This window comes from Xyrauchen texanus, chromosome 5 (genome assembly GCF_025860055.1).
Source record: "Xyrauchen texanus isolate HMW12.3.18 chromosome 5, RBS_HiC_50CHRs, whole genome shotgun sequence".
Taxonomy (NCBI): domain Eukaryota; kingdom Metazoa; phylum Chordata; class Actinopteri; order Cypriniformes; family Catostomidae; genus Xyrauchen; species Xyrauchen texanus.
Window position 1 is genome coordinate 40,534,293 of NC_068280.1, and position 27,330 is coordinate 40,561,622.

Sequence of the window (27,330 nt, forward strand, 5' to 3'; positions counted from 1 at the left end):
TTATGGAAATACTGCCAAAAGAAAAAAAGCATTTGGTCACTTGTCTGGAGAACTCTATATCATATGACACCTACCAGAAATTGCCTATAAATGCTTCTGCAAAATGCAAGGACACGCTCTGTGCAAGATGTCCTTGGAAGGAAAGCATCAAGCTTTTAAAGGATAGTTCACCCAAAAATGTATAGTTATTCTCTTATAATTGATTTATTTACATTCACCCTCATGCCATCCTAGATGTGTATGACTTTCTTCTGGTGAAAACACAGATTTTTAAAAGAAAACCTCAGCTCTGTAGATCCATTCAATGCAAGTGAATAGTAACCAGAACTTTGAAGGGCCAAAAGGCATATAAAAGGCAGTATAAAAGTAATCCATATGATTCCAGTGGGTAAATATTAGTGCTGTCAGTCGATTCAAAATGTATTGATCGCAGATTTTGAAAGTGCTGAAATTTGACAGAATATATATACTTATTTTCTCATCAAAATTCATTTATTTCCATCTTAGGAAAACAAAACAATGTGTATCAATATAATGCTTTATTAACATTTTCCAAACAAGCCTTTAAGAAGAAATGCACCACAACAGCATCAATTTGAGTAACATTAAACTTTTCCCAAAGTGTAAGTGGGAGTTTGACTAATTGAAAGAACTACTTTCCCCATAGGATGCATATTCCTTGCATTGAGCATTAAATCTCTTGTACTTTCATGCTCCGCAATATTAATCTGATGGTAGACTGTGACTATCTGCTTTGTTACAGCAATCGTGAAGCTGCATTAATGATTCATATCAGAGCGTTAACGCCTGAGCTTTGAACTCACCATGAAAAGCTTTCCAGACAAAAATATCTCTATCTGTGTTTTAATGGTAGTTAAGACTTGACTTGCTCCTTTGGTAATTACAATGTGCCTTACAAGTCCCATCTGGGCTTGTTTTGCACATAAAATAGCACAAAAAGCTCCTTTCTCCATCATTTTATCACTGACAGGTAAGCTCTGTCAGAGATTCTTCCATTTGCTGAGATAACAACCTCCGCGGCTCTATCATAGGAGAGTATTACGACAGTACCGCCCATAGAATGTCAACGGGACTGCCGCATTATGCTATTTTATGCAAAGCTTGTAGGCTCATCTTGGTAAGAGGGCTCTGGTGCAGTGTCTGTTTGTGAAGTGTGTGTCAGTGTAATGACTCCGGGCAGGCACATTACAAATGTAAGGAATGACATATATAATTTAGAGATGTGGACTCAATCAGTTAAAATGGGTATTTTGCACACATTTTACCTCCATTGTATGTAGGTTAATTTGCATGCATGCTAAATTTAGGGTCTTGAAATATGTAAGCTCTGGACTAGATTAAACTGTCCTTGTTGTACCTAATTAGGTAATGAAATGTATAAGGGAATTAGTCGCGTTCGAAAACCATTATAAATTATATAAATGACAAATAACTAGATTATTTGGCTTTAATAGATTCTCTACCATTGAAATCATAATACAACGTCTAGTTGTATGTATCAGCTCACAATTTCTACTGTAAGGAATTAGCTTTCATAAGTGAATTATGATTAATTCACTTATTGGAGTGATATTATCCTCATTAATTGAAAATAATATCACATGAATTTAGGTACAGCTTTGAAGCAAAATCTTTCAGAAACAGGAACGAAATTATTTATCAAAATATACCACAATCAAATCATCTTTGAATACAGACAAACTTTATTACTATTCTAAACATAAATCTAATCTAACACATATATACATGAGACAGGTTGGTGAGTAGTGACAGAATGTGAAATAACTGATCAGACAGTGAAGATGAACTCTATGGAGTCTATCGATAATGCCTTAAGAACCATTTATCCTTCTTTGAGTCTACATCGATTTGCAATCAATTACCCAAATTATTTGATTAATACACCAGCACTTGAGCACAATATTGGAGATGTACTTGCATTCTTTGTGTGGCCTGGTTCTTGGCGCTTGGTCGAAAGTTCGTTCCGTCAATTAGGTTGATTGTGAAGCAAGGTCTTCTCACTCCTTGGGACGTCGAGTCCAGAGTTCCCTTGGATCTCACATGGGAGGACCTGGCCGTCAGCGGAGCGACCAGACGAAGCACATGAAGGCCGAAAAAGAGCAAGCGAGGAGAGCAAGAGCAGCTGAAGAGACCAGACTTCTTCCTGTTTGGAACTATTTGAATTGAGATTGGCCGCATCCCCCAAAGGTGTCCTGCGCCATCAGAATTGACTTTTCAGATTCACATGGTCAACTGGGTTGTCTTTTCCGACAGTTGAGTTATGGTCCTTTGTTTCAGACTCTTAAGAAATATTGCATATTTAATAATGAACTTTATATCTTGAGAATGGTACAAGAGGCAAGATATTCATTGTCATCAGATTTTTCTTCATACACAAACAAATGTTTAAATACTAAACATGACAATTTTTATGGATATTATACGTGTAGGTAATAAAACATGAAAATCTCTGATTACAAAATCATATTGGTTTCACACATTATTGCATTTTATCAAGTTAAACCTTCTAGTTACCATTCTTAGTAGAATGAGATAAATCATACAGAGTTAAAGATTATATTTATCAGTTATAGGTGATTGCACATCGCTACACACATTTTAAGAAGTTCCATCAGTCTATAATAATTAATTTGTCAGGTACAAAATTTACCACAGTTCAAAGGGATTTTCAGCATTATCTAGCAAGGCTATATTAAGATGAAATGTCTTAAGAGTTGTGCTAAGCTGATGGTAACCTTGCACAGAAGAAAAGTCTGCTTTAACTGAGTGAGAGTTCTTGTGATTTACGACGTTGAAACATTCCAAACTGAAAGGCTGTTTTTTTTTCCTTGTTTCAAATCATGTTGGTGGAATTCTTCTGCATATATAATCTTACACAAAGGTTCTGCCATATTAACAGTAAATGTGTAAATCTTGTTTAAGATTAAAAAAATTTAATCAAACGCATGCATTAATTCTGACAGCTCTATTAAATACACATCTTCAGGAGTTATATGACAGGTGTGGGTAAGAAACAGGTCAATATTTATGTCCTTTTTTTAACAATAAATCTCCACATTCATATTCTTTTTCAATTGTTTTTGACAATTCACCTTTGTGCATATTGCCACCTACTGGGCAGGGAGGAGAATTTATAGTTTGTTTATATTGACCCGTTTCTCACCCACACTTATTTCACTTCTGAAGATATACATTCAACCACTGTGGTTGTGTGCATTACTTTTATGCTGCTTTTATGTGCTTTTTGGACCTTCAAAGTTCAGGCCACCATTAATTTGCATTGCATGGACCTACAGAGCGAAGATATTCTTCTAAAAAAATATTTGTTTATCATTGTTTATTTCTTTATCATATAATAACATGTACCTTTCTTTCTCTTTGTTTCTTTGCTTTAGTCTTTTGTTTAAGAGGCAAACTCAACCTCTCTGCTTCTCGCTTCAAATCTTCCTCTAAACTGTCCAAAGCAGCTTCATCCATCTGTTGTCCTCTCTGCTTCCTTTTCTTCTTCAAAAACAGACTAAATGCTTAGGCAGAGAATGAAAGACATATATGTTTTTTACAGGCTTCACAATCTAACAAAATACTTATATTAGATTTAACTGGATCACTAAAAGGGTCCTCGAATTTCTGAACTGGAGATCTACACTTACAGAACTGCAGCAAAGATGATGTTCCTCATCTGTGCAATGGTACAGCCCTTCTTGGCATCAGTTACATCTCTGAAGAGGGAGACAAGGACAGTAAGTGACAAAATGGGCAAAAATACAACCTCAACATCAATGTTTAAAATCATTTTTCCGTTGCACTTGAAACCAGACCAGAACCAGGAATTTGCAATCCATAAATCAATAACTGTGTCGAGGAGACAAAAATAAGCTACACCAAGCCAAACGTGGTCATTAAGCAATATATTATAAATATATGTTTTAAAAAAAAAAACTGTAATAAATAAAAAAACAAAGCAGCAGAATATCCAGCTGAAGCCCAGTTGTTTCTTTTAGGACATCTGTAGTGGACACACAAAACAACAACAATAACAACTACATGCATAAGAACCTGTAGCTCAATCAAATTGGATACAAATAATTAAAAACAATATGGAACGTGCTCATGATAATACTGTATAGTGCAAAAAGCCTGTTCACTCAGACACACCTTGTGGACAGTCTGCATTAAGTCCCTTGCAAAATTCCCAAAACTGATATAATTCCTCAGGCATGCATAGTTTGTACAACCTCTCCACTTCCTCTCACCTGCAACTGCAGTCTTCTCAAGTCAAGTGGTTTTTATTGTCATTCAACCATTTATAATATAGTACACCACATAGCAAAATGAGACCACGTTCCTCCAGGACCATGGTGGCACATAAATCAACATAGGACAAACACAAAACCACATGAGACTACACAGACTAAGAACAATTTCTACATAAAGTACACGTGCAAACGTGTGCAAAAAGTACAGGACAGTACAATACATTACTAAAAGGAACAGGACAACAGGCACAGTGAGAGACAGTGCAGCGCCGACCAGTGGACATTTGTAATCGAGTAGTGCAAAAAGATGACACATTCTAAAATGCTAAATGTAAACATAACATACTATGAAATAGTGTTCTATAGACATAGCAGTTATCAGCCGGGTATAAAGTGACAATGAATTAAAGTGCAACTCTGGACATGTGCAAAAGTTGGATGTGTACAGGTGTATCCCTCTGATCTTCTTTTGCCTTTTTCACAACCCCGTATCTGTCTAGAACAGGCAACATTTCAATGAGTTAAACTTACATTTGCAGAAATAATTCCTATTAACAGCCTGATAAACGACTTGGCTATCGTTATCCTCGAATGCATCCTGTCAGTGTGTTGTTATACGTAAAAAAAAACAAGACTTTAGCACTTCCGGTAGCAACTAGAGAGATTTCAAAGCAAGAGTCCAGCTTATGTATGAATTGACGTTATGCATGTACAGTTTGTTTGGTTGAGTTAAGAACAATAAAAATGCACAAAGTCAACAATATGTCCAATTTAAAAGTTATTTATGTTTCTTTTAAAGCAATTAAAAAATATATATAACTATTTTGCAACTATATTATATATAAATAAATAAATATATATATATATATATATATATATATATATATATATATATATATATATTTTTTTTTTATTTATTTTTTTTTTTTTTAAGAGACCACACTGAAAAATCTTCTGGATTTACTATTTGTAGGTATGTGTTTGAGTACATTTAAAAAATATTGTTTTATTCTATAAAGTACTGAAACATTTATCCCAAATTCCAAATAAAAATATTGTGATTTGGTCAAAATAACAAAAAACCTCGAAAAATGCAAAGAAAAAAAACACAATACTAAAGTTTGAACTTTTTTACTTTGGCTTGTGGCCATCCATCTTCTTCTTGATCACATTCTTGAGGTTTTCAATGGGGTTCAGGTCTGGAGATTGGGCCGGCCGTGACAGGGTGTTGATCCGGTGGTCCTCCATCCACACCTTGACTGACCTGGTTGTGTGGCATGGAGCATTGTCCTGCTGGAAAAAACAATCCTCAGATTTGGGGAATATTGTCAGAGTAGAAGAATCAAGTTTTCTTCCAGGATAATCTTTTACATGGCTTGATTCATACGTCCTTCACAAAGACACATCTTAACAGAATTGCCTTCCTTCTATTATGCCAGCACTCAAAAAATATTCTAACCTATTTTTAAGATTTACGCATTTCAATTTCACCACAAAATTTCATCAAATTGAATTGTGTAATGTTTAACAAAATAAAATTAATAAAACTTCAAATATTTCATTTTTTTGATTAGGCCTATTCAATTACATGTGACGGAATTTTGTTATGAAATTGAAATGTGTAAATCTCACCATATTTTTTTTTTTTTGCAAATGAACAAAGTGGAAGCAAACTGTCTCAGAAGTCTGTGTTGCCCACTTCTTGCTCTATGTGGTTTTGTCCTAGCAGTGCTTTTGGTCAAATGTAAGTGAAATCAACACATCATGTTTAATATGTTAATAAATGGATGTTGTTGTCCATCATGAAGAGAGCAATTTCAGAACTGCGTAGACACAATATTAAACTAATTATTTGTTTTATTTTTATGTAATTGAGCAAAAAATCTAATGATGATTTTTTTTCTGTTATCATAGTTTTGAAGTCATAGTAAACATATAAATAGAATTGGTTGGCCCATCTCTTATTTGTCTCTAGACTCTCTGTAAAAAATGTCCATAGCTTTAATGGCAAAAGAATGTAAAAATGCAACAGGAAAAAACATGAATTGGTTAAGGTGTAGTTACCTAAACACATATACAGTAAAAAAAATAAAAATAAAAATAAAAAATAAATAAAAAAAAGACAATACATGTAATTTTTATATGTAAAAAGTATGATTTCACTGTATAATTAACAGCAAAAAAGTATATTATGTTTAAAAAAAGAATGCATGTACTTTTTTTTATATAAATAGTAAAATAATAATAATCAGCATTTTTCAAGTGAAAAGCAGACTTTTATATCCAGAAACTCCTGTTCAATTAAAACTTGAGAGTGTGAACTTCCAATAATTTCCAATATATTTCAATTTAATTATCAGAATTTTATGAACAGTTATTCATTAATTTTAACTGTTTGTTTCTTTTTTTATTGCAAAAGAAAACTTATTACATATACAAGAATAACACATTTACATCATACATAATGCATAATAATGTTTTTTTTTTACACAGTGAATAATTATAGAAATCTATTAGCAAAAGCAGCAAAATAATTTATGAATACATTGTTCTTTTTATTAATCATCTCGGTTTAATTTTCCGCCTTAGTGTTTTGGTGGATGTTTGGTTCAACCTGTGGCCATTTTTCCTTATAAATCTGTCACATTCTAAAAGTAATAAACAGGTTAATTAGCCGTCTAAAATCGTGCTCTGTATTTATACCACTGTAAATGGGATATTTAGACTATTCCTAGACCACGTGTACGTGATGAATGACGCGAAAAGGAGGGAGGTGATTGTTAGAGTTTAAAAGGATCAGACATCCGAAGAGAAATGCGCATGTTGGATCAGGCTGTTGGTTCAGACTTTTCAGTCTTCATTCATTAGTAGATTTTGGATCCACTGAAGGAATAATGATGTTCTGTAGAGCGGCTTGGCAAAGATTCATGCCTCTGGCACGCAAAACACTCTCTCCTTTATTAAGAAATGGTAAGAAACATTTTGTTTACACTCGATAGCAGATTGAATGCTTACAGTTTCGATTATTATCTTGTAAATCAGACTATGATACAAAATGTCAACGAGACATGTATGTTTGAAAATATAAAGTGCAAGCATAAACTGCGAAGTATGTATAAACTGCCACCAGTTTTGCAAGATTTGAATTAAACTCTAGATTGAGCATCCGCCCCTTGAGGATGCATGTCAGTGGTTTGCGATTTTCCCCAATCTAGAACATTGAGTTCTGATGTTTGTGTTATGTAACAACTGAGATCTGCTCCCATAAATCCATAATAAAGTATGTTTGTTAATTCACATGTTATTAATCATTGCGTTGTTTTGTTTTATTTTAGCCTACATGCTTTTTTTGTTGCATTATGATAATATGCATTGTGATAGTGAAGTAATAGTAAATTAAGTCACTTATTTGTAGGAAAAATTTTATGTACATTGTGTATGTGTTCAGCATCCTGGAGTCCAAGACAAATGTAGCCTATATTGAATTTTATTTAATGAACAGCAATCCGGATATGAGTTTGATTTAAAGTAAAGTTTCCATAACAGACAGCTGGGATAAGCACACTGCACCCTGCCCTGTTCCAGTGCATTTAATATAGCTGAGTTTCAAGTTCATTTCCTGTTAGAGATTCACTCACTCAGTTTGAACCACATGCAGATGATTATTGTATCATTGTTGCTTTTAAGTATAAAGATGATAAAATCTCCTGGCCCCTTTCACTGAGGTCTAATCTGCTTTTCTGCGGACTCAGCATTTTTGCGCATGATTGAACTGATGCATTCATTGAATCTGCTTGGGCATTTCCCAGATATTTGAAGAGGGGCCCCAGGGCTCTCTGCCAACATGAATTTGCCTAGGGTTCTGCACATAGAAATGTCTCCACCCCACTGAGGTGAAATTATACAATGCCATCAGATAAAACCTGTTTGTGCGTGCATATGTGCAGTCATTAATATGTGCAATACTCTTCGTTACACCAGAAAGACACTTGTAGGGGTAGCATGACTGTGCACATGTTGTCTTGGGAACCTGCACGTCTAGCTAACCTTAATGAGATTAAATGTATAAATGAGGCCAAAGGCCTCTGGACATTGCTGGACATTGCTTCAATAGCTGCAGCATCTTAAACATTTGACAGGACACCCTGACATTTTATGTTTGTTTTGTGTAGTAATCCCAGTTTGAGATCCAGATTTTATGATTTGTCAATACTACTATAGTGTATGTCTCACGAAGGACTTTGTTAGCATGTTAAGTAATTAGATGCCGAGTGTCCTGTGAATATTCTTCTGTGGGATGATGTTTCTCTGGGTGGATTGTTAGGCCAGAGAGAGAGGTAGAGAGAATGGGTGGGGGTGCTGCTTTGTTTAACATTGTGTTCCCTTCTGCTGCCTCAGTGCGGCCAAACAGAGAATAAGTGTTTGCCTGCATTTATGCTCATTAGCCTTTCTGTCAGCTTGAACCAGTCTAGAGGTTTCTACGATCTACTTGGTCTTATGATGCTTTTGAGAAACACTGCCCTGGCCATTCTCATTTGACCTCGCTCATCAACAAGGCATTTACATCTGCAGAACTGCCACTCACTGGTTGTTTTTTGTTTTTGGCACAACTCTGAGTAAACCTTAGATTTGAGACTGTTGTGTGTGAAAATCCCATGAGATCACCAGTTACAGAAATAGTTAAAGCAGCCCAACTGGCATCATGCCATGGTCAAAATCAACGATTTTCCCCATTCTGATGGTTGATGTGAACATTAACTGAAGTTTCTGGCCCGTATCTGCCTGATTTTATGCACTGCACTTCTGCCACACGATTGGCTGATTTGATAATCGCATGAATAAGTAGGTGTACTGGTTTTCCTAATAAAGTGCTCAAGTAGTGTATATCATTCCAACAGGGTTTCTAAATGCATTCCATCCCAGAATATTACTCTAGCTTATTACATGGCTCTCTGAAATACTTGATTCTGATTGGTTAATCATGGCACTGAGCAGTCAAATATTTTGTATAATGACTGCTAACTGTATAATTGGAAGTTGTCCATGGCACTAGTTTTATTACTCCTGTATAACACTGGTCTCGAATAAAAAAATGAACTCAAATCAAAATTAATTTCATGTCCTTTTATTAATTTAATTTTTTATAAGTGGTATAATGTTCAATTGCTGTACATTTATCCCTTGCATATGTATGGAAGCTGATTCCAATAAATTGTGTTGCATTCCAGCATGTTTTAAAGGAATAGTTTACACAAAAATGAAACTTCTCATCATTTACTCACCCTCATGCCATCCCAGATATGTATGACTTCCTCTTTTTTGCTGAACACAAACTAAGATTTATAGAATAATATCTTGGCTCCGTAGGTCCATACAATTCAAGTGGATGGTGATCAGAGCTCCAAAAAGGAGATCAAAGTAATCCATATGACTCCAGTGGTTTAGTCAAAGCTATCTTCGCTTTCTGAAGCGATCCTGTTAGTTTTGGGTAAGAACAGACCAATATGTAATTCTTTATTGCAGTCACCAGGCACAATCATGATTTCAAGCTTGATTAAACTTCCGAGTGCATACGCAGGGTGCTAGATGGTGCTATAGGAAGTGTAATCGAGCTTGAAATCAGGATCGCCATGGAGAATGCTGTTAAGATGTACAGTGAAAAAGGAGTTCTATTTTGGTATGTTTTCACCCAAAACCAAGTGGATCGCTTCAGAAGAGATTGATTAAACCACTGGAGTCTTATGGATTACTTATGTTGACTTTATCTCCTTTTTGAAGTTCTAGTCACCATTCACTTAATGGACCTACAGAACTCTGCTATTCTTCTAAAAATATTTGTGTCCAACAGAAGAAAGAAAAGTCATACTCCTCTGGGATGGCATGAGGGTGAGTAAATGCTGAGAGAATATACATTTTTGGGGTTGTGTTGGAAATACCTGCCCCTCCCTCTCATCATCATCACCCTGCCTCTGAGGAGATCAACTTAACACACTGAGTGGATTTTATTGGTTTCTCATGGTGGGGCAGGGGGTCAAGGGTCCAGATGGTGGCTGTTGAAAGATGTGCAAACTGAGCCTCCAACATAAATTGGCAGGCTGGGGTTTGTATTTTGTCAGTTAACAGAGTATTGAATTTGTATGAAGTAAAGTATACTACTAAAACTGCATTATTCCAGGTCTGGAAATTACTCATGTGCATCCCTTCTTCCAATAGCTGTACCAACACGTCAGATGTCCTTTGGACTACCTGCATCAGGCACAAACATCGCCTACATGATGCTTGGTGGAGGCTCACTAACTGCTGCTCTTGTTTATGTGAGTGTCTTTATTCGCTTCATCCCACTAATTTAGGTAGCTTTGGTAATAAAGAGTCACGGTAAGCATGACAAGCAAAATCCCTTTCCATCTTGGCCCATGTTGTTTAATGGAGCTAGCTTAGATGGTCTAATTTTTTAACTGTCTAATCCTCTCCACCCCCCTCCTTCTACAGGCTTATAAGACAATCAACTCTGACAGTGCAAGATATAATGACAGAATCTCTCAAATCGATGCCAGACCTAAGAGTAAGTGCTAGAGTTTTTTTACTTTGCTACTATTCAAATTCCTTGTAGTTATATATATCAATCTAGGAGGTTAATTTAACATGGTTAACTTATTTTACTGTGTTCTGAACTGAAAGCACAAACGGGTTACATACTTGTGGTATAGTTCATTTTTGTTGTCGATAATGAGGACTGGTACTGGTGTTTTGAGTTTTGCTGTTAAAGATAAATCACCTTTAAGCTTTTAACATCAGGCAGAATAATGAATACAGACAGCTGTGATTATATTCCCATTCAGAGTAGTTATACTCCTGAACTAATTGAATTGACTGGTGTTGTGAAGCAGTGGCAGGCTGCCTGGCTCAGCCACTGTTCTGGTATGTCTGGTTCCTACCATGGCCTGGTCCTCTGTCTGCAGGTTATTTATCAGCCATGGAGCTAGCTACATTTAGAGGAGTTTTCTTTTGTTTACATTTCTTGTTTACATGCAAATAACCATCTTAATTTTTGTTCTGCCATCAGGTGAAAAGGATAAGTATTGATCTGATCCAAGTCATAACAGCATGTCTGCATTTTCAAACATTCAGTAACAAGACTTTACTATAATTTACTTTTGAATTGATTCAATTATTTTGTGTGTGTTCTGGTCAGTTACATTTTTGCTTACTTTGCTTGTGGCAATTATTAATTTATAACTCTGAATAGAAGCTATTGTAGTCTGAATTAGCAACCTGTTTACAGTGACAGCCGTGACATTTCAAGTAAGTGTAGATGAGATCTTTAGATCTTTTAAAGGGATAGTTTACCCCAAAATTTAAATAGTCATTTACTGGGGGCCTGGGTAGCTCAGTGAGTAAAGACGCTGACTACCACCACTGGTGTTGCGAGTTTGAATCCAGGGCATGCTGAGTACCTCCAGCCAGGTCTCCTAAGCAAAAAAAATTGACCCGGTTGCTAAGGAGGGTAGAGTCTCACGGGGTAACCTCCTCATGGTTGTTTTAATGTGGTTCGCTCTCGGTGGGGCACGTGGTGAGCTGTGCGTGGATGCTGCGGAGAATACTTTATGTCTCCACGGTAACTCACTCAACAAGCCACGTGATAAAACGTGCGGATTGACGTCTCGGATGCGGAAGCAACTGAGATTCATAAAATCCGCCACCCGAATTGAGGCGAGTCCCTACGCCACCACGAGGACCTAGAGCACATTGGGAATTGGGCATTCCAAATTGGGGAGAAAAGAAAAAAATACTAATTTACTCCTCACACTCTAATGCTATCCCAGATATGTTTGACATCCTTCCTTCTGCAGAACACAAAGATCTTTAGAAGAATATCTTTATTTATATCTTATCATTATTCAATGCAAGCGAATAGTGACCAGAACTCCTTGAAGTTTCAAAAAGCACAAAGGCAGAATAAAAGTAATCCATACGACAGTGGTTACATTTATATCTTCATAAGCTAAATGATAGGTGTGGGTGAGAAACGGATCAATATTGATCTATTGTAAGTCCTTTTCTTGCAGAAATATCCACTTTGACCAACCTTAACCAGTAGGTGGTGATATACATGAAAAATGCAAACTGAAGGATGTGGAAGTGAAGGTAAAGGACATTTATAGTGAAAAAGGACGTAAATATTTATATGAAATATTGCTCTGCTTTTTTCTTAACTAATTAAGTTTTTTTTTTTTTTTTTTTAATAGGATTTTATTGATTTTTGCTTTGTGATTGGCCACTTCATGCAGTTTATAAACTACAATTTGTACCCTTTGGATCAACAATGTCTTGAGCCAATCAAACATGCATGCAGGTTCAATAAAAAAAGAAATTCTCCTTGTCTGAGGTGGCTGGGAATTAGTGTTTACTTGGAGATCCCGATACGCAAAGTTTGGAATGCTAAATATGTTTAAGCACTGCTTAAGCTCTTGGAAGTTAATGGTGTCTGCTGTTAATCTAAACAAGTGGTTTCCTCTTAATCCACTATCTATTTGTATATCGTCTAGTCCTTGTAAGCTGTAACACTAATGTAGTTCTATTAATGACACATGGAATTAGCAACACTGTTTTGTTGGTAATCCTCTTCATTAACGCTTTGTTCAGGCAGGCAAAAAAAAAAAATTTATAAATCAAATAATATAATATCAGGCAGGGATGGGTAGCTCCGTGAGTATTGATGCTGACTACCACCCCTGGAGTCATGAGTTCAACTCCATTCAGGTCTCCTATGCAACCAAATTGGCCCGGTTTCTTAGGAGGGTAGTCACATGGGGTAACCTCTTTGTGGTCATGATTTAAGTGGTTCTCACTCTCAATGGGGTGTGTGGTAAGTTGTTTAGTTTAGCGTGAGCCTCCACATGTTGCGAGACTCTGGTGTCATGCACAGTGAGCCACATGATAAGATGTGGGGATTGACTGGTCTCCGAAGCGGAGGCAACTGAGACCGTGTAACCGCGCCACCATGAGGACTACTAAAGTAGTGGGAATTGGGCATTCCAACATTGGGATCAAAGAGGATAAAAAAAGAAATGGGGCCGATTCAATTATTTTTTTGTGTGTGTATCAGACACCACGCAATTTCTGTCTGCATAGCAAAAAAAAACCCACTTGAAACCCAATGTTTACAAACCTGATCCAAACCACATTCATATGTGCTTTTGACATTCTATTTAGATCCGATTTTGTTTTGTAATGCATTTCTGAACATTGAATTTCATCATTTGGAACATGATGTGTATGTAAAGTCCTGGAACTGTGTCCAAATACACTAATATTCACTCATTCTTTCATCATATAACTATATGATATTTACTATTTAGTGAATCAGCGAAAGAGTCGGCGGTTTTTGACACAAATGAATGAATCTGATGTTTTTTTCCTTTTTCTTTAAAATTTCCTTTTTGTTTTCTGTATAGAAGTAGAAGTCGCAGTGGCCGAGGCAGCCTCCGCTGTGGAAACCGAAGCAGTGGAACATTCCACCATCGCTGAGGCCACCACCTCAGAACCTATCATTGAGGTGGTTGCTGCAGAATCCACCCCTGCTGCTGCAGAGGTTTCTGCTATTGAGGCTTTTGTTGCTTCAGAAGATGGTCCTGCACAACTCTTGGTTGCTGCAGCAGTAAAGGCTGAGGAATCCATTGTAGAGGCGGTAGCACCTGCAGTTGAGGAACCCGCTACACCTCTTGTTGAGGATGTTGCAACTGAGGCTCCCGTTGCAGAGACAACTGGTGAGGCGTCTTCTGTTGAGGAATCAGCCTGAATCCCTAGAAGTCTAGATGCCTGTGTGAACCCTATGTGACCCTTCCCCATCCCTTCACCAGAACACTCCATTAAGCTGTAGAGTTGGACTCTCATACTGTCATGCATCTTTTAATTGATTAATCAGTTGCAGACTATCTGTGTCCTCCGAGCAGGAGGAAGTGTCCTTTTTACACTTGTGAACTCCACAGGGTGCTAATCCCACAGTGACTTTATGGAGGAGGAGAGATCTGAGAGCAGTCCAAAAATGCGAGCTAAAGGGGGGAAAACGTGTCTATTGACCCTTTCACAGACTGTGACGCATTTTTGGCTTTTTTTATCAGTGTAAATCTAGCATTATATACGTATATGCTCCTATATAAAATTCTCCTATTATAAAATCCTTCCAAGTGGACTGTTTATTATCCCAACGGAAGCCTGTATTATTACTTAAATGTCTGACGTAGCTCACCTGTGTATTTGTTAATCTCTCCTCCTTCTGGATGTGCCTGCTGAGATACCTTTAGCACTTTACGTGCAGTATTCTAGCCTAGGAATATGCATAGACATTTTCTCTCGAATAGATTCTATATGAATTTTTCTCAAAGGAAAAACAAGCATCCAAAATAAAATGGTACCACTTATTGTTCATTACATGCTTTAGTTGTCATTTACTATCCATGCATAATATTTTAACAGCATTGATTAATGTTAATTTATAGAAATATAATTGTACTTGAGTTCATAATACATTAGCTAATGTTATTGTATACATTTTTAAAATTAAAATGTGTATGTTGAAGTGAACACATGCTGTAAAAGTACAACCAAGTACAAGTGTGTGTGTGTGTGTGAGCGTGTATTTATCACTTTGTGGGGACCAAATGTCCCCATAAGGATAGTAAAACCCGAAATGTTTGACCTTGTGGGGACATTTTGTCGGTCCCCATGAGGAAAACAGCTTATAAATCATACTAAATTATGTTTTTTGAAAATGTAAAACTGCAGAAAGTTTTCTGTGAGGGTTAGGTTTAGGGGTAGGGTTAGGTTTAGGGGATAGAATATAAAGTTTGTACAGTATAAAAACCATTATGTCTATGGAAAGTCCCCATAAAACATGGAAACACAACGTGTGTGTGTGTGTGTGTGTGTGTGTGTGTGTGTGTGTGTGTGTGTGTGTGTGTGTGTGTGTGTGTGTGTGTGTGTGTGTGTGTGTGTGTGTGTGTGTGTGTGTGTGTGTGTGTGTGTGTGTGTGTGTGTGTGTGTGTGTGTGTGTGTGTGTGTGTGTGTGTGTGTGAGATATTTAAGCCCTTTTTTAACGATCAATTTCGCTTTCGCATTCTTTTGTTTTTGGTGATTTGTGTTCTTTGTGCATATTGCCATCTACTGGCCAGAGAGGAGAATTTAGATCATAAAGGGATTAAATACTGATCTATTTCTCACCCAATCCTATCATTTCAGATAGCATGAGGGTGAGTAAATAATCATTTATTTTTGTGTGAAATATCCATAAAAAAAACATTTCATCCATAGTGTACTTCAAACCACTCCCTCTTTAAAAAAAACAAAAAAAAAAACATGTTGGGATGGATGCAAAGCCAAGGAGTTTACTGAAGTATTAACGTTTTAATATCTCGTATATCTTTGTCTAAAAGTAAGTTTCAAGGTAACAGAATGCCATTGCCAGTTACATGTCATATTACTAGGACATTGGAGTCTTTAGTTTTTTTTTTTATCTCTATGATGATATGTAGCTAATTAAATTTATGTTGATCGCATTTTATAAAAATTGTGAAATTTAAGTCCTTAATGCCATACATTTTTTGCTCAGAATGTAATGCCATTTTCATCACACATTTCCTACACTTTGCTATTTTTAATTTTAATTTTAATTTACATTACATTAGTCATACATGTGTATGTGACTCTAGAATAATTTCTGCTTGCAAATAGTGTTTTCAGACAGAACACTTTCGTTTAGATCATCCGCTTTAAATATTTTAGCTCTTCCTCTTGCAAAGTTCCTCTAAATACAGCTTAACCCCAACTGCCTTATCAGTTAATATATTGTGTTGTTCAAAATGCATTCTAATTTTTGGTCTTAAAAGTCCATTGTAGCTCTCAGATTGCTTACTTTAAAGAAATCTTTGTATATTAGGCTTAAAACTTTATCATTTTGTCATCTTATGTGTGTTAGCTTTCTTAAGTATGTTGATTATGTATTCACTCATCTTAGAGGCCACTTATGGTAAGAAGATTTCGAGTGTTAAAATCCTGCTTGGATCATGACTTTCCACACCACTTCATATGAACTTTTAAAGGTGCACTCAGCAATTCCTGAGGAACTGTTGATATTCGAACACAACTTTCAAAACAAACACACCCCTCCCTTCAGTGCTCCTTTGGAAGCTCCCCCCAATTCATGCGCGTGAGACGGTTATACGCACGCCAGCTCCTGACACCTTTCTCCTGCTACTAAATATAAGATCACAACTTCAGCATATATGGGTTCTGTGAAACATGGCAAGATTTATGTTACCCACCTATCAAGAAGAAAAAGAGCAACTTCTGCATCCGTCTTCAAGCCTTTTACCTCTCGGAGGTCTCTCCACTGCTGAAAAGCCTCGCCGATGTTGACGCGGCTCCTAGCCCTTGACTTCTTTTTTAGTTTATGTTTGTTTGACCTTTTTCTCTTGGTCTGTTTCTCGGCCCTTTGTCCTCCTTGGAGGTTGAAAGTTCGCATCAGCCAGATTTGCCGTCGCTCTTCTAATTAATTTTCTTCTCGCTGTGCCCACTCCCAAGTACAGAATTAAAGAACCTAGATAACCATTCTGGACTTAAAATATGTTTATGCTGTTTTATACTGTACACATTTACTTAATCATTTATACAGTGGATGTCATGATAAACCAAAGAGACATCCTTGAATATCTGAATATTCCACTCCTTTTGAATTGGAGCATCACTCCTTGTCAGCTGGTCATTATTAAAAATTATATTCCAATTTACCTGTATCTAGTCCATCCAAGTAAAGCATTCCAGAGAAACTGTATTGGAAGAGCCGATGAGCTTGCACATTTAGAACAGCTTTGTGTAGGAAGCTGTTGGCCTAACATTTGTTCCCTTTCAAGTCAGACACTTTGACGTTCTTCGTCGAATGATGACTAGGGGGTTACTCCTGAGACCCAATTCTCCCTGAAAAGATATACAACAGCGGCAATTTGATTGGCTGGCATCTTTCAAAGTCCCGCCTTCATGCCCAGCGAGCATATAAAAGGCCAGGAGAAAGGCTCATTAAGGCCCTTTTCTCCCGTCCAAGCCATGCAGACTTGCCACCACTCTTGCGGCTAAGCCTTATGCAGCCTCGGGACAAGCTGCATCGGCCTTGCACACCTTTGCGGTCTTGCCTGCCTTTCAAGCTAAGGTTCTGAAGGATATGGAGGAGCTTGGTGCCGATCTCATGCTATTTCAAGAGTTAGGCGGTGCAACTGACCTCGTGTTGCATGCCACAAAGATTACTGATGGGCAGTATGGTCGGATCTATGGTTAAATAACTCTGAAATACGAGAGTAAGACAAGATTAGACTGCTTGATGCTCCGGTGTCACAAGAGGGGTTGTTCGGAGATGCAATGGATGTTTTCTCTGAAAAGCTTGAGGTGGCAAAAAAGCACTTGCTGGGAATGTTACATTTCATGCCAGTCCGTGTTAAAGTTCTCCTCACCCAGTGCCGTTAAGGCAGCACTCTGGCAAGACCAGTGCTCCATTGACAGCGCTGTCAGCTAGCTCCAGGTCTAGAGTAAAGGTGCAGCTCCCATGGCCCAGATGAAAGTCGTCGTCCTCAAGCCAGCGTCATGGAGGGAAGAATCCAGCAGGCCAACCGAAGCATTTCTGGCAGTGTCAGCACAGCAAGGATTAAACCAGAACTCCAGCCTTAGTCTGCCCAGAAGGCGGCGCAGCAACGAATGCAATAACTTTTTATTAAAAAGAGCTAGTTCCACAAAATGCTGCAAAAACATCTCCTACATGTCAAACAAAAACTGAGAAATGATACCCTTTTACGATCCATGCAGATGCCTGGAGCATGCTACCGGGTGTTTCTTGGTGGGTTGTCAAAACCATAAAAAATGGTTTTACAATCCAGCTTGCAAGGCCCCCACCTTGCTTCAATGGTGTTCTATTCTCAGCTGAAATGCAAAAAAATTCACATATTTTGCGCTTAGAGTTGGGAAAACACCTTGCCATACATGCAATAGAGGTTGTTCCACCCAGCAAAGTTAAGAAAGTTTTTACAGCTGTAATTTTCTTATCCCAATGAAAGATGGCAGTGTAAGATCCATTTTAGACTTGTGTTCCCTGAATCAGACCCCGGTAAGGTTTCCGTTCAGATTGATTATGCAGAAGCAAATTCTAACACAAATCTGTGAGAACGACTGGTTTATAGTGTTGGACCTGAAAGATGCTTACTTTCATATTCAGATTTCCCCTCGACACAGGCCGTTTTTGAGATTTGCCTTGGAGGGGATCGTGTACCATGTCAAGGTCCACCTGTTCAGATTGTCCTTGGCTCCCCACATATTTATGAAATGTGCAGATGCAGCGCTTGCCCCTTTCAGAATACGGGGCATCCACATGCTTAATTACGAATGGCTAATTTTGGCACAGTCAGAAGCGCAGTACTGCGAGCACAGAGAGTCCTTGCTCAAACATCTACAGCGGCTCAATTGGGAAAAGAGTTTTCTCGTTCCAGCTCAGAAAATGTAATTTCTCGGTATAGAAATAGATTTGAGCATGATACAGGCACGTCTGACGGACGTGCACATTTTTTCAATTGTCCGCCACTTGCAGACTTTCAAGTTGGGGAGGAAAATGCATCTGAAGTCATTCCAAAAAAGCTCTAGGTTTGATGTCATAGCAACCACACCGTTGGGCTTGTTACGAATGAGACAGCTTCAACCCTGGGTGAATGCGCGGGTGTCTTGGTATGCATGGCATCTCTGCAGATTGTGCCTAATGGTGACCTGCCAAAAGTTTGACCATGCTGTCACAGTGGAAGAAACATTCATTTTACCATATAGCCGTGGTATTGATGCAAGTGACTAGATGTAAGGTGGTCAACACGGACGAATCCAACACGGGTTGGGGGGCCCTGTGCAAAGGTCATCCAGCTTACATAACCTGGGAGGATGCGAAGTGGACGTGACACATGAAATGCCTAGAATTATTGGCAGTATTTCTGGCTCTGAAATCTTTTCATCCAGAACTCCAATATCAGCCTGTGTTGGTCTGGATGGACAGCACGTCAATGATGGCTTATATAAATCACCAGGGAGGAGTTCAGTCATCAGTCAAATCAAATGTTGGATCTGACGTGCTGTCTATTCTTTGGTGTAACTAACATCTCAAATCGGTCCGGGCTGTTCCTGTTACTTTCGTATTTATCTCGGAGAGGGGCGTCTCCATCCTCAGGTGGTTCTGAAAATGTGGGAAATCTGGGAAGGCAGATCTGTTCACATCCCAGAACACCACACACGTCCAATGGTGGTATTAATGTACCAAGGCCAGGCTCCGCTAGGTACGGATGCCTTAGCCCACAAATGACCAGCAGACAAATGCAAGTATGCATTTCACCTGATCTGTCTGATGCACCAAAGACTGGGCAAAATCAGGGTAGATCGGGAAGTGGTGCTGTTAGTTGCGCCAAAATGGCCCAACCAGGTCTGGTTTCCTGAGCTGCTCAAGCTACTGGAATCTCAACTTTTGGAACTTTGGAGAGGTTTATACTCTCTATACACGATATGGTATCCACATCCAGAGAGGTTGAAGTTGCACATTTGACCATTGAACGGGACACAGGCAATTAGATGGTTTGTCACACAAGGTTTGTGACACCATCGCACAAGCCAGAGCCCCCTCTACCAGGCGCCTGTGTAGTCTTTTCAGATAGGTGTGCATCACATAACAAAAACACAGCAGATTGCCCAGTTAATGTGATGCTGCACTTTCTTCAAGAGCATTTGGATGCTGGTTTCAACATCAACACTTTAAATCTATGTGGCGGCTATAGCAGTTAATCGCGCTCCGGTTACGGGTATTTCAATAAGCAAGCTCAATCTGGTTACAAAATTCCTGCAAGGAGCGAGATGTATCAGACCTACTTGCCCAGTCCCAGTGTGGGATCTGTCCGTGGTGCTGAAAGCTCTGTACACAGTGACTTTTGAGCCACTGGAAACAGCATAACTGCATGTTCTCTCATTTAAAACAGCATTATCACTGGCTCTCGCTTCAGTCAAGTGAGTGGGAGATCTTCAGACTCTTTATGTGGAAGAGTCCTATCTGGAGAAGATTGGCTACCTCATTCTATGGCAGTGTCACTAATGTGTCTCTCACTGTCTCAGGGGAAGCATGCTGGCTGCAAACTCACTACAACTTTTTATTTGGCAGCAAGTACAGTCGAATCAATATTGTGGCATTGATGCATAGGGACCCCTAGTCGTCATTCGATGAAGAACGCTGAAGTGACCATCTTGAATGGGAATGTCTAGTTTACTGTCGCAACCATGATTCCCTGAAAGAGGGAATGAGACATTGCCTATTCCTGGTACAATAATTGATTGCCACTGAAAGGTGCTTTTAAAATTCTCTCGCCTCTTCAGTCGAAGTAGGTCATGACAAGCCCAGCTTTCTCCTGGCCTTTTATATGCTCACTGGGTATGAAGGTGGAACTTTGAAAGATGCCAGCCAATCAAACTGGTGTTGTTTTATATTTATTCAGGGAGAATTGGGGCTCAGGAGTGGTCTCCTAATTGTCATTTGACGAAGAATATCTCATTCCCTCTTTCAGGGAACCATGGTTAAGACCTAGTCATTAACCTAGTCATTTTGACAAACAATTTTCATCTTACAATATATCCCACTCATTAATCAATTTCATGTTGTGAAAATTAAACTTAAAGTGTGGTTATTTCTCTAAGTGGGATTTCTGTAAATTTTTCCTTAATTAAAAACGTTTTACTCCTAAAGAAATTAATTGTAATATTAAAACATGTATAAAATTATGAGCACTCACATAAGATGAAGACTCCAGTCATATCCTTATAAAAAGCTGTTTTATTCTACATGGAAAGTGTCCCCCTCATGGGTACTGCCATGTTAGAATCAGGTTACTTGCCTAATCTCAGTAACCACCCTGTTATTGCACACTTTTACTCTTGGAACTCCTGGAACAACTCACGCCCAGTCCCCAATCAGCCTGTTGGGGGCGCGCGAGGGATGAAGGCAGCCGGTGACGACGGTTCGAGAGAGATAGAAATACAGGCAGCTGCTCGGTGTGTTTATGTTTGTGTGTTTTTGGTTCAGTTTTTCATTAAACTATTATTTTTATTCCAAGCCGGTTCTCGCCTCCTCCTTTCCCTTAAACTGCTTTACATTAGTGCCGAAACCCGGGAAGGAGGAGGCGAGAACCAGCTTGGCAATATAAATTACAGTTTTATGAAAAACTGAACCAAAAACACACCAACATAAACACACAAAGCAGCTGCCTGTAATTCTCTCTCTCGAACCGTCGTCACCGGCCGCCTTTATCCCTCGTGCGCCCCCATCAGGCTGATTGGACCAGGCGTGTGTTGTTCCAGCCCGGCCCCGCCCTCCTCCGCTCTACGCTGACCTAGAGTAATCTAATGAAATACGTTTAAAATTTGACATTTTACAGCATGCATTCTGTAATCTGTAGTGGAATACATTTCAAAAGTAACCCTCCCAACCCTGTCTGTAGATATCAATGTCAGCAGCGGCCATTGAAAAACAAATATCAGTCATCCACGAGTACAAATAAGAATGTGCAAGTCATTAAAGTTAGACTTGTAGCATAAGTATAATATATATATATATATATATATATATATATATATATATATATATATATATATACAGTATCCTGTATGTTTGTTTAACAAACTAATTTTATTGCAGCTTTCCACATGTCTGACCTACAGAGCACTGTGAAAATCATTACTGGGTCTAAAGCAGAGATTGCAGCTGCTTCAATTGGAGATGAGCATTTGGTTGCTGCAGTGAGGCTATTTGAAGAGAAGAGTTCTATGGAGACTCTTAATGAGTTGGAGGTTGCTGATGTTAAAGCAGAGGTTCTAGCAGAAGCATCTGTAACTGAAAAAGCAAAAATAGAAGGGGAACTGGAAGAACAGCCCTCAGCACCTGCAGGAGAAGATGCAGTTGAAGCAGCAGCAGTGGGCAATGATGAGTCTGAGGCAGACAGCCCTGTTGAGGTTGAATTTTCTGTTGAAGTCTCTGCCTCAATAGCAGGAGCCTTTGAGGAACTCGCTTTTATAGAAGTGGAGGAAGAGAATACATTGTGTCGTGAGCCAGTCACCACAGAAATTGAGCATGTAGACATTACAATGCCACCAGCGGCCCTGGAAAAAGCACTAAAGACCACAACACAGGCATCAGAAGAAATTGTTACTCAAACAACAATGGATGATGTGGAGCCAGCTGAAGTTGCAGAGCTGAAGTTGCAGAAGAAGGTAATGAGATATCAAAACAGCTACTGGCACTCTTTAGACCAACCTTTATTAGCTCTACATTCCTGAATAGGATTAGAAACAAAAAAAGGGTAGAATCTGATCAGATATGCATATTATGCACACACACAGTGACCCCAAAAAGTGTTTGTACGGTGTCAATAGAAGTTAAGCTCAGTCGACAGCATTTGTGGCATAATGTTAATTACCACAAAAAATTATTCTGACTCATCCCTCCTTTTCCTTAAAAAAAAAGAGCAAAAATCTGTGTTTGTTACGATCCCTGGTTGTCTGCCCCGTGTTTTCCGTGTCACAGTCACCATGTTTCCCGGTCTTCATCACTATGTCATTGTTCGCACCTGTTTGTCATTTGTATCATCATGTGTCTGTGCATTTAAACCCTGCTGTTCCTCCATTATCCTGTCGTTCGTTGTCTCAACTGTTCTGACTGTCTTGATGTTTCCCATGTTCAGATGTTTGCTCTGTTGCCTGTCTTCCCGTGTTCATTCCAGCCGTGTTCAACCAGTTCGTGTTCCCTAGATGTTTTCGTGTTTTAGTTTCCGTTTTTCCATCGCGGATGTTTCTTTTGTTCCTGTTTGTCTTGTTCTCACCTTTGTCTAATAAAACCGCGTGTAGATCGAAACTCCTCGTCTGCCCTTGTCTGCCTCCTCCTGCTCTTCATTACAGAACGAACGACCAGGTAATGGAGGAACAGGCAGGGTTTAAATACACAGACACATGAGAATACAAAGGAGAATCATGTGCGCACAATGACAGAATGGAACATGGTGACGGTGACACGGAAAACACGGGGCAGACAACCAAGGATCGTAACAGGGTTACAGTGAGACACTTACAATGGAAGTGAATGGTGGCATTTTTTTCTTTTTGAGGATTTAATGGCAGAAATGTGAATCTTATAATTTTATAAAAGCACTTACATTAATTCTTCTGTTAGTACTTTATAAATAAATTATTTGAGCTCTTTGTTTAAAGGGATAGATCACCCAAAAATGAAAATGTTCTCATCATTCTGCTTCCGAGACAGTCAATCCGTGCATCGTATCACGTGGCTCGTTGCACATGATAGTCAAGTCAAGTCAATTCAATTTTATTTGTATTGCGCCTTTCACAACACACATCGTTTCAAAGCAGCTTTACAGAATATTAGCATTAACAGACGATAAGAACTGTAATGTCTATAAAGTCGATTATAGACTTTACCACAAAGACTCTGCATGTGGAGGCTCATGCTAATCTCCACAATCCATGCACAACTTACCACGCACTCCATTGAGAACAAGAACCACTTATCATGACCACGAGGAGGTTACACCATGTGATTCTAACCTCCCAAGCAACTAGGCCAATTTGGTTGCTTAGGAGACCTGGCTGAAGTCACTTAGCACACCCTGGATTAGAATTTGCGACTCCAGGGGTGGTAGTGAGCTACCCAGGTCCCTGGTGATTCACATTGTTAATGCATATGCCTGCATGATGCCCGTAATGGGCAGGGAGAAGAATTTCTTTGCAAAAATTTACTAAAATATTGATCTGTTTCTCACCCACACCTATCATAGCGCTTCTGGAGATATCGATTTAACCAGTAGAGTAAAATGTATTACTTTTATGTTGTGCTTTTTGGAGTGTCCAAATTTTGGCATCCATTCACTTGCATTGTATGGACCTACAGAGCTGAGATATTCTTCTGAAATCTTAATTTGTGTTCTGCAGAAGAAAGAAAGTGATACACATCTGGGATGGCATGAGGGTGAGTAAATGATGAGAGAATTTTCATTTTTGGGTGAACTATCCCTTTAAATTGTTGTTGTTATGGTTGTCTTAGGGTTTACAGCGTTACATCATCATGGCAAAGAAATTGTACATTTTTATACTTAACACTGAAAATGTTAGTAAGTGATTTTATCAGACATAATAATGTCTGCATTATTTGTACAAAATAATGTTAACTCTCCTATTGTTTAATTTTCAGCGATTGGCCCCATTCACTTACATTGTAAGTGAATGGGGCCAATTACACTCTTTTTCGAACTGCCGTGTCCCACTGCACTTATCCCTCTCCTTGGCTGATTAGCCCGATTGGGGGCTGAGCGTGTGTGGTCATGGCCCGGCCCGGCCCTCTTACTCCCCGTCACACAACATTATGCCACAAATGCTGTTGATTGAGCTTAAAGGAATAGTTCAACCAAAAATGAAAATTCTTACTCACCCTCATGCCATCCCAGATGTGTATGACTTTCTTTCTTCAGCAGAACACAATTGAAGATTTTTCGGAGAATATTTTAGCTCTGTAGGTGCATTATGCAAGTGAATGGTGGCCAGACCATTGAAGCTCGAAAAATCACATAAATGCAGCATAAATGTAATAACATTTACTCCAGTGATTAAATCTATATGATTAGAAACTATATGATAGGTGTGGGTGAGAACAGATCAATATTTAAGTAATTTATTATTATAAATCTCCAATTGTCATACAGATTTTTTGTGAAAACCATATATTTTTAAAAACATAATATTTAACAAAATGCCAATCTGTTTGATATTTTGTTGTCTAATAAAATTGCACTTTTTTAACTGTATTGTATCTAAATACTTTTTAAGACTGCTGTTTCTGAGCATTTGCCATTGCTACAATTTTAATTAGATGTCATTTTCGGGGGCTCAATTTTTTCATTTTCTTCTCTTTTCTCTTTTTCACAGCTGTTGAAAGTGAAAATATTATGATGGCCATGCCGCAGGCGTGAGTTTAACGTTCCACCGAAAGCAAGACTGAAAACAATATAAACCAAAGGATCTACCATACAGAATACATAAATAAATTAAATACAATACAGCTTCTATAGTCATGAGATGACTGTGGTGCACATGTTCCTATTCTTTTCACTTGAATAGGTCATATTCTTCAAAGAGAACAATATTTGTATGATATTTGATCATTTACATTCTCTGATAGTCTCTGTCATTTTAGGCATTGGTTTTCCAAACAGAGCAGTAAATTTATGTTATTTTACTCAAAGAGAACTAGATCATAGAGGGAAAGTTTCAGTAACAGGTATTATAAAATGAAAATGTAAAAAATACACAGCATAGCCATAACAAAACTGTTGTGTTTGTTGATTGAGTTAGAAATCATGCTGTCACATCCACACCCGAAGTTCATCAACTTTATTTACCGATGAATATTACCTACCGCTCACATTTTCAGTATATTGTATGTGTCTGTTTCTGCATTTCTAAACGTTGTATTTCTTAGTCTTTCTCAAAACTGTTATATTTGACTTGAAAATTATTTATTTAATTTAAATGATTTACTTTATTGAATTCCTCTGAATTGTTCTTTATTTTAAATCTGTAACCAAATAGTCTTGGACACTTTACACTATTTTATTTATTTATTTTTAAACTGTAGATGGTTTAAAGGAATAGAAATGGTTTTTGCAGGGACCGAGAAGAAATTGAAAAAATCTGATTTTGGTGCAGTCAAGGGTGTGGATTTGGCTTGAACGTTAGGGGGTTGCAGCTGAAGCATTTACTTGTTTCCACTAATAATTATATAAATATTGGGAGGATTGTACTTACTTGTTTTGATTATTGGGGAGGTTTGATTTTTTTTCAGATAAGTCTTCTTGTTACAGATTTTGTATCTTTAGGTATGTTTATATCAGATATCTGGTTACCTTTTGGTGAAAATAGTTGATTTTTTAAATTATATAATATTAAGACAAAAATATGATGTTTTTGGCACTGCTGTGTATGGGACCGAAGACCATCACAGCGTCAGAGTCGTGTCAGGGCCCAGACACTGAGGATGGACCAGGTTATGGGCTGCTCAAATAAATTAAACTCTGTTTTCAAATAAATTAAAACAATAGGCTTGTAGACTTCCGGTAGCAACATTCATCTGTAAAATAAAGAACAAAGATATAAATCATGATCACTGAGTAATTTTCTTGTCAATATTGTTATTATGATTATGTTTAAGTAATGACATAACTACATATTTATTATAGCCCCCCTTCACACTGCAAAGCTTAATTTATAGTTTTTAATCATCCGCTTTTGGCACTAGGGAGGACGTTTTGAGTTCTGAAACTTAAAGTATGTTTTTATTTTAAAAGATCAAGGATTCTTTCCTTGTGAAATAATATTAATTTACCGTCTTACTACAAGGGAATCATGTAGGTCCACCTACAACCCAAATCCTGCAATTTCATAAAGTTTTTGTATTCGGACCACAGGAGGGCGTTATTTCAATAGAGATCAGTAGTATATGAATAAAGACCAGTGAATTTCACTATTGTGTTATGTCTGAGCTGAATTAAAACAAAACCACCCCGCGTTCCCTACATATTTTCTTGCTATACATTGAGAAATTATGCAAATAAACCTGAACATAGTTAAAGGTGACAAACAAACAACTCACATATATATCTATATATATATATATATCTATATATATATATATATATATATATATATATATCTATATATATATATATATATATACATAAACGACCATGCTGTTGTTAGCACAAGTTTAATATGGTCTGATTGAATCTCCTATTATGACTTTTCGTTAGTATCTCTACTTGCGTCTCTCTCTCTCTCTCTCTCTCTCTCTCTCTCTGTGTGTGTGTGTCACTCAGCCCCTAGCCTACTACATTGAATCATGACTCTGTCCTGGATACTGCAA

The 27,330-nt window shown here is 38.0% G+C and overlaps 1 protein-coding gene and 1 long non-coding RNA gene across 2 annotated transcripts in view; one reads left to right on the forward strand and one right to left on the reverse strand.

Moving 5' to 3' along the window:
• LOC127644281 (uncharacterized) overlaps positions 1–4,946 on the reverse strand; it is a 6,137-nt gene extending 1,191 nt beyond the window's left edge. The window contains exons 1-4 of the long non-coding RNA XR_007970633.1: positions 4,830–4,946; positions 3,693–3,761; positions 3,409–3,566; positions 1–11 (exon numbers count right to left, since the gene is read on the reverse strand). The exon at positions 1–11 is cut by the window's left edge and continues 1,191 nt beyond it. This is a non-coding gene — a long non-coding RNA (uncharacterized LOC127644281). The remainder of the gene's footprint in view (positions 12–3,408; positions 3,567–3,692; positions 3,762–4,829) is intronic.
• Positions 4,947–7,106: 2,160 nt separating this feature from the next.
• On the forward strand, positions 7,107–26,567 carry LOC127644154 (uncharacterized). The gene is made up of 6 exons (XM_052127187.1): positions 7,107–7,268; positions 10,512–10,612; positions 10,788–10,860; positions 13,754–14,065; positions 22,045–22,616; positions 25,338–26,567. The coding sequence occupies exons 1-6, from the start codon at positions 7,193–7,195 to the stop codon at positions 25,359–25,361; spliced, it is 1,158 nt and encodes a 385-aa protein (XP_051983147.1). The 5' UTR covers positions 7,107–7,192; the 3' UTR covers positions 25,362–26,567.
• Positions 26,568–27,330: the final 763 nt, after the last annotated feature.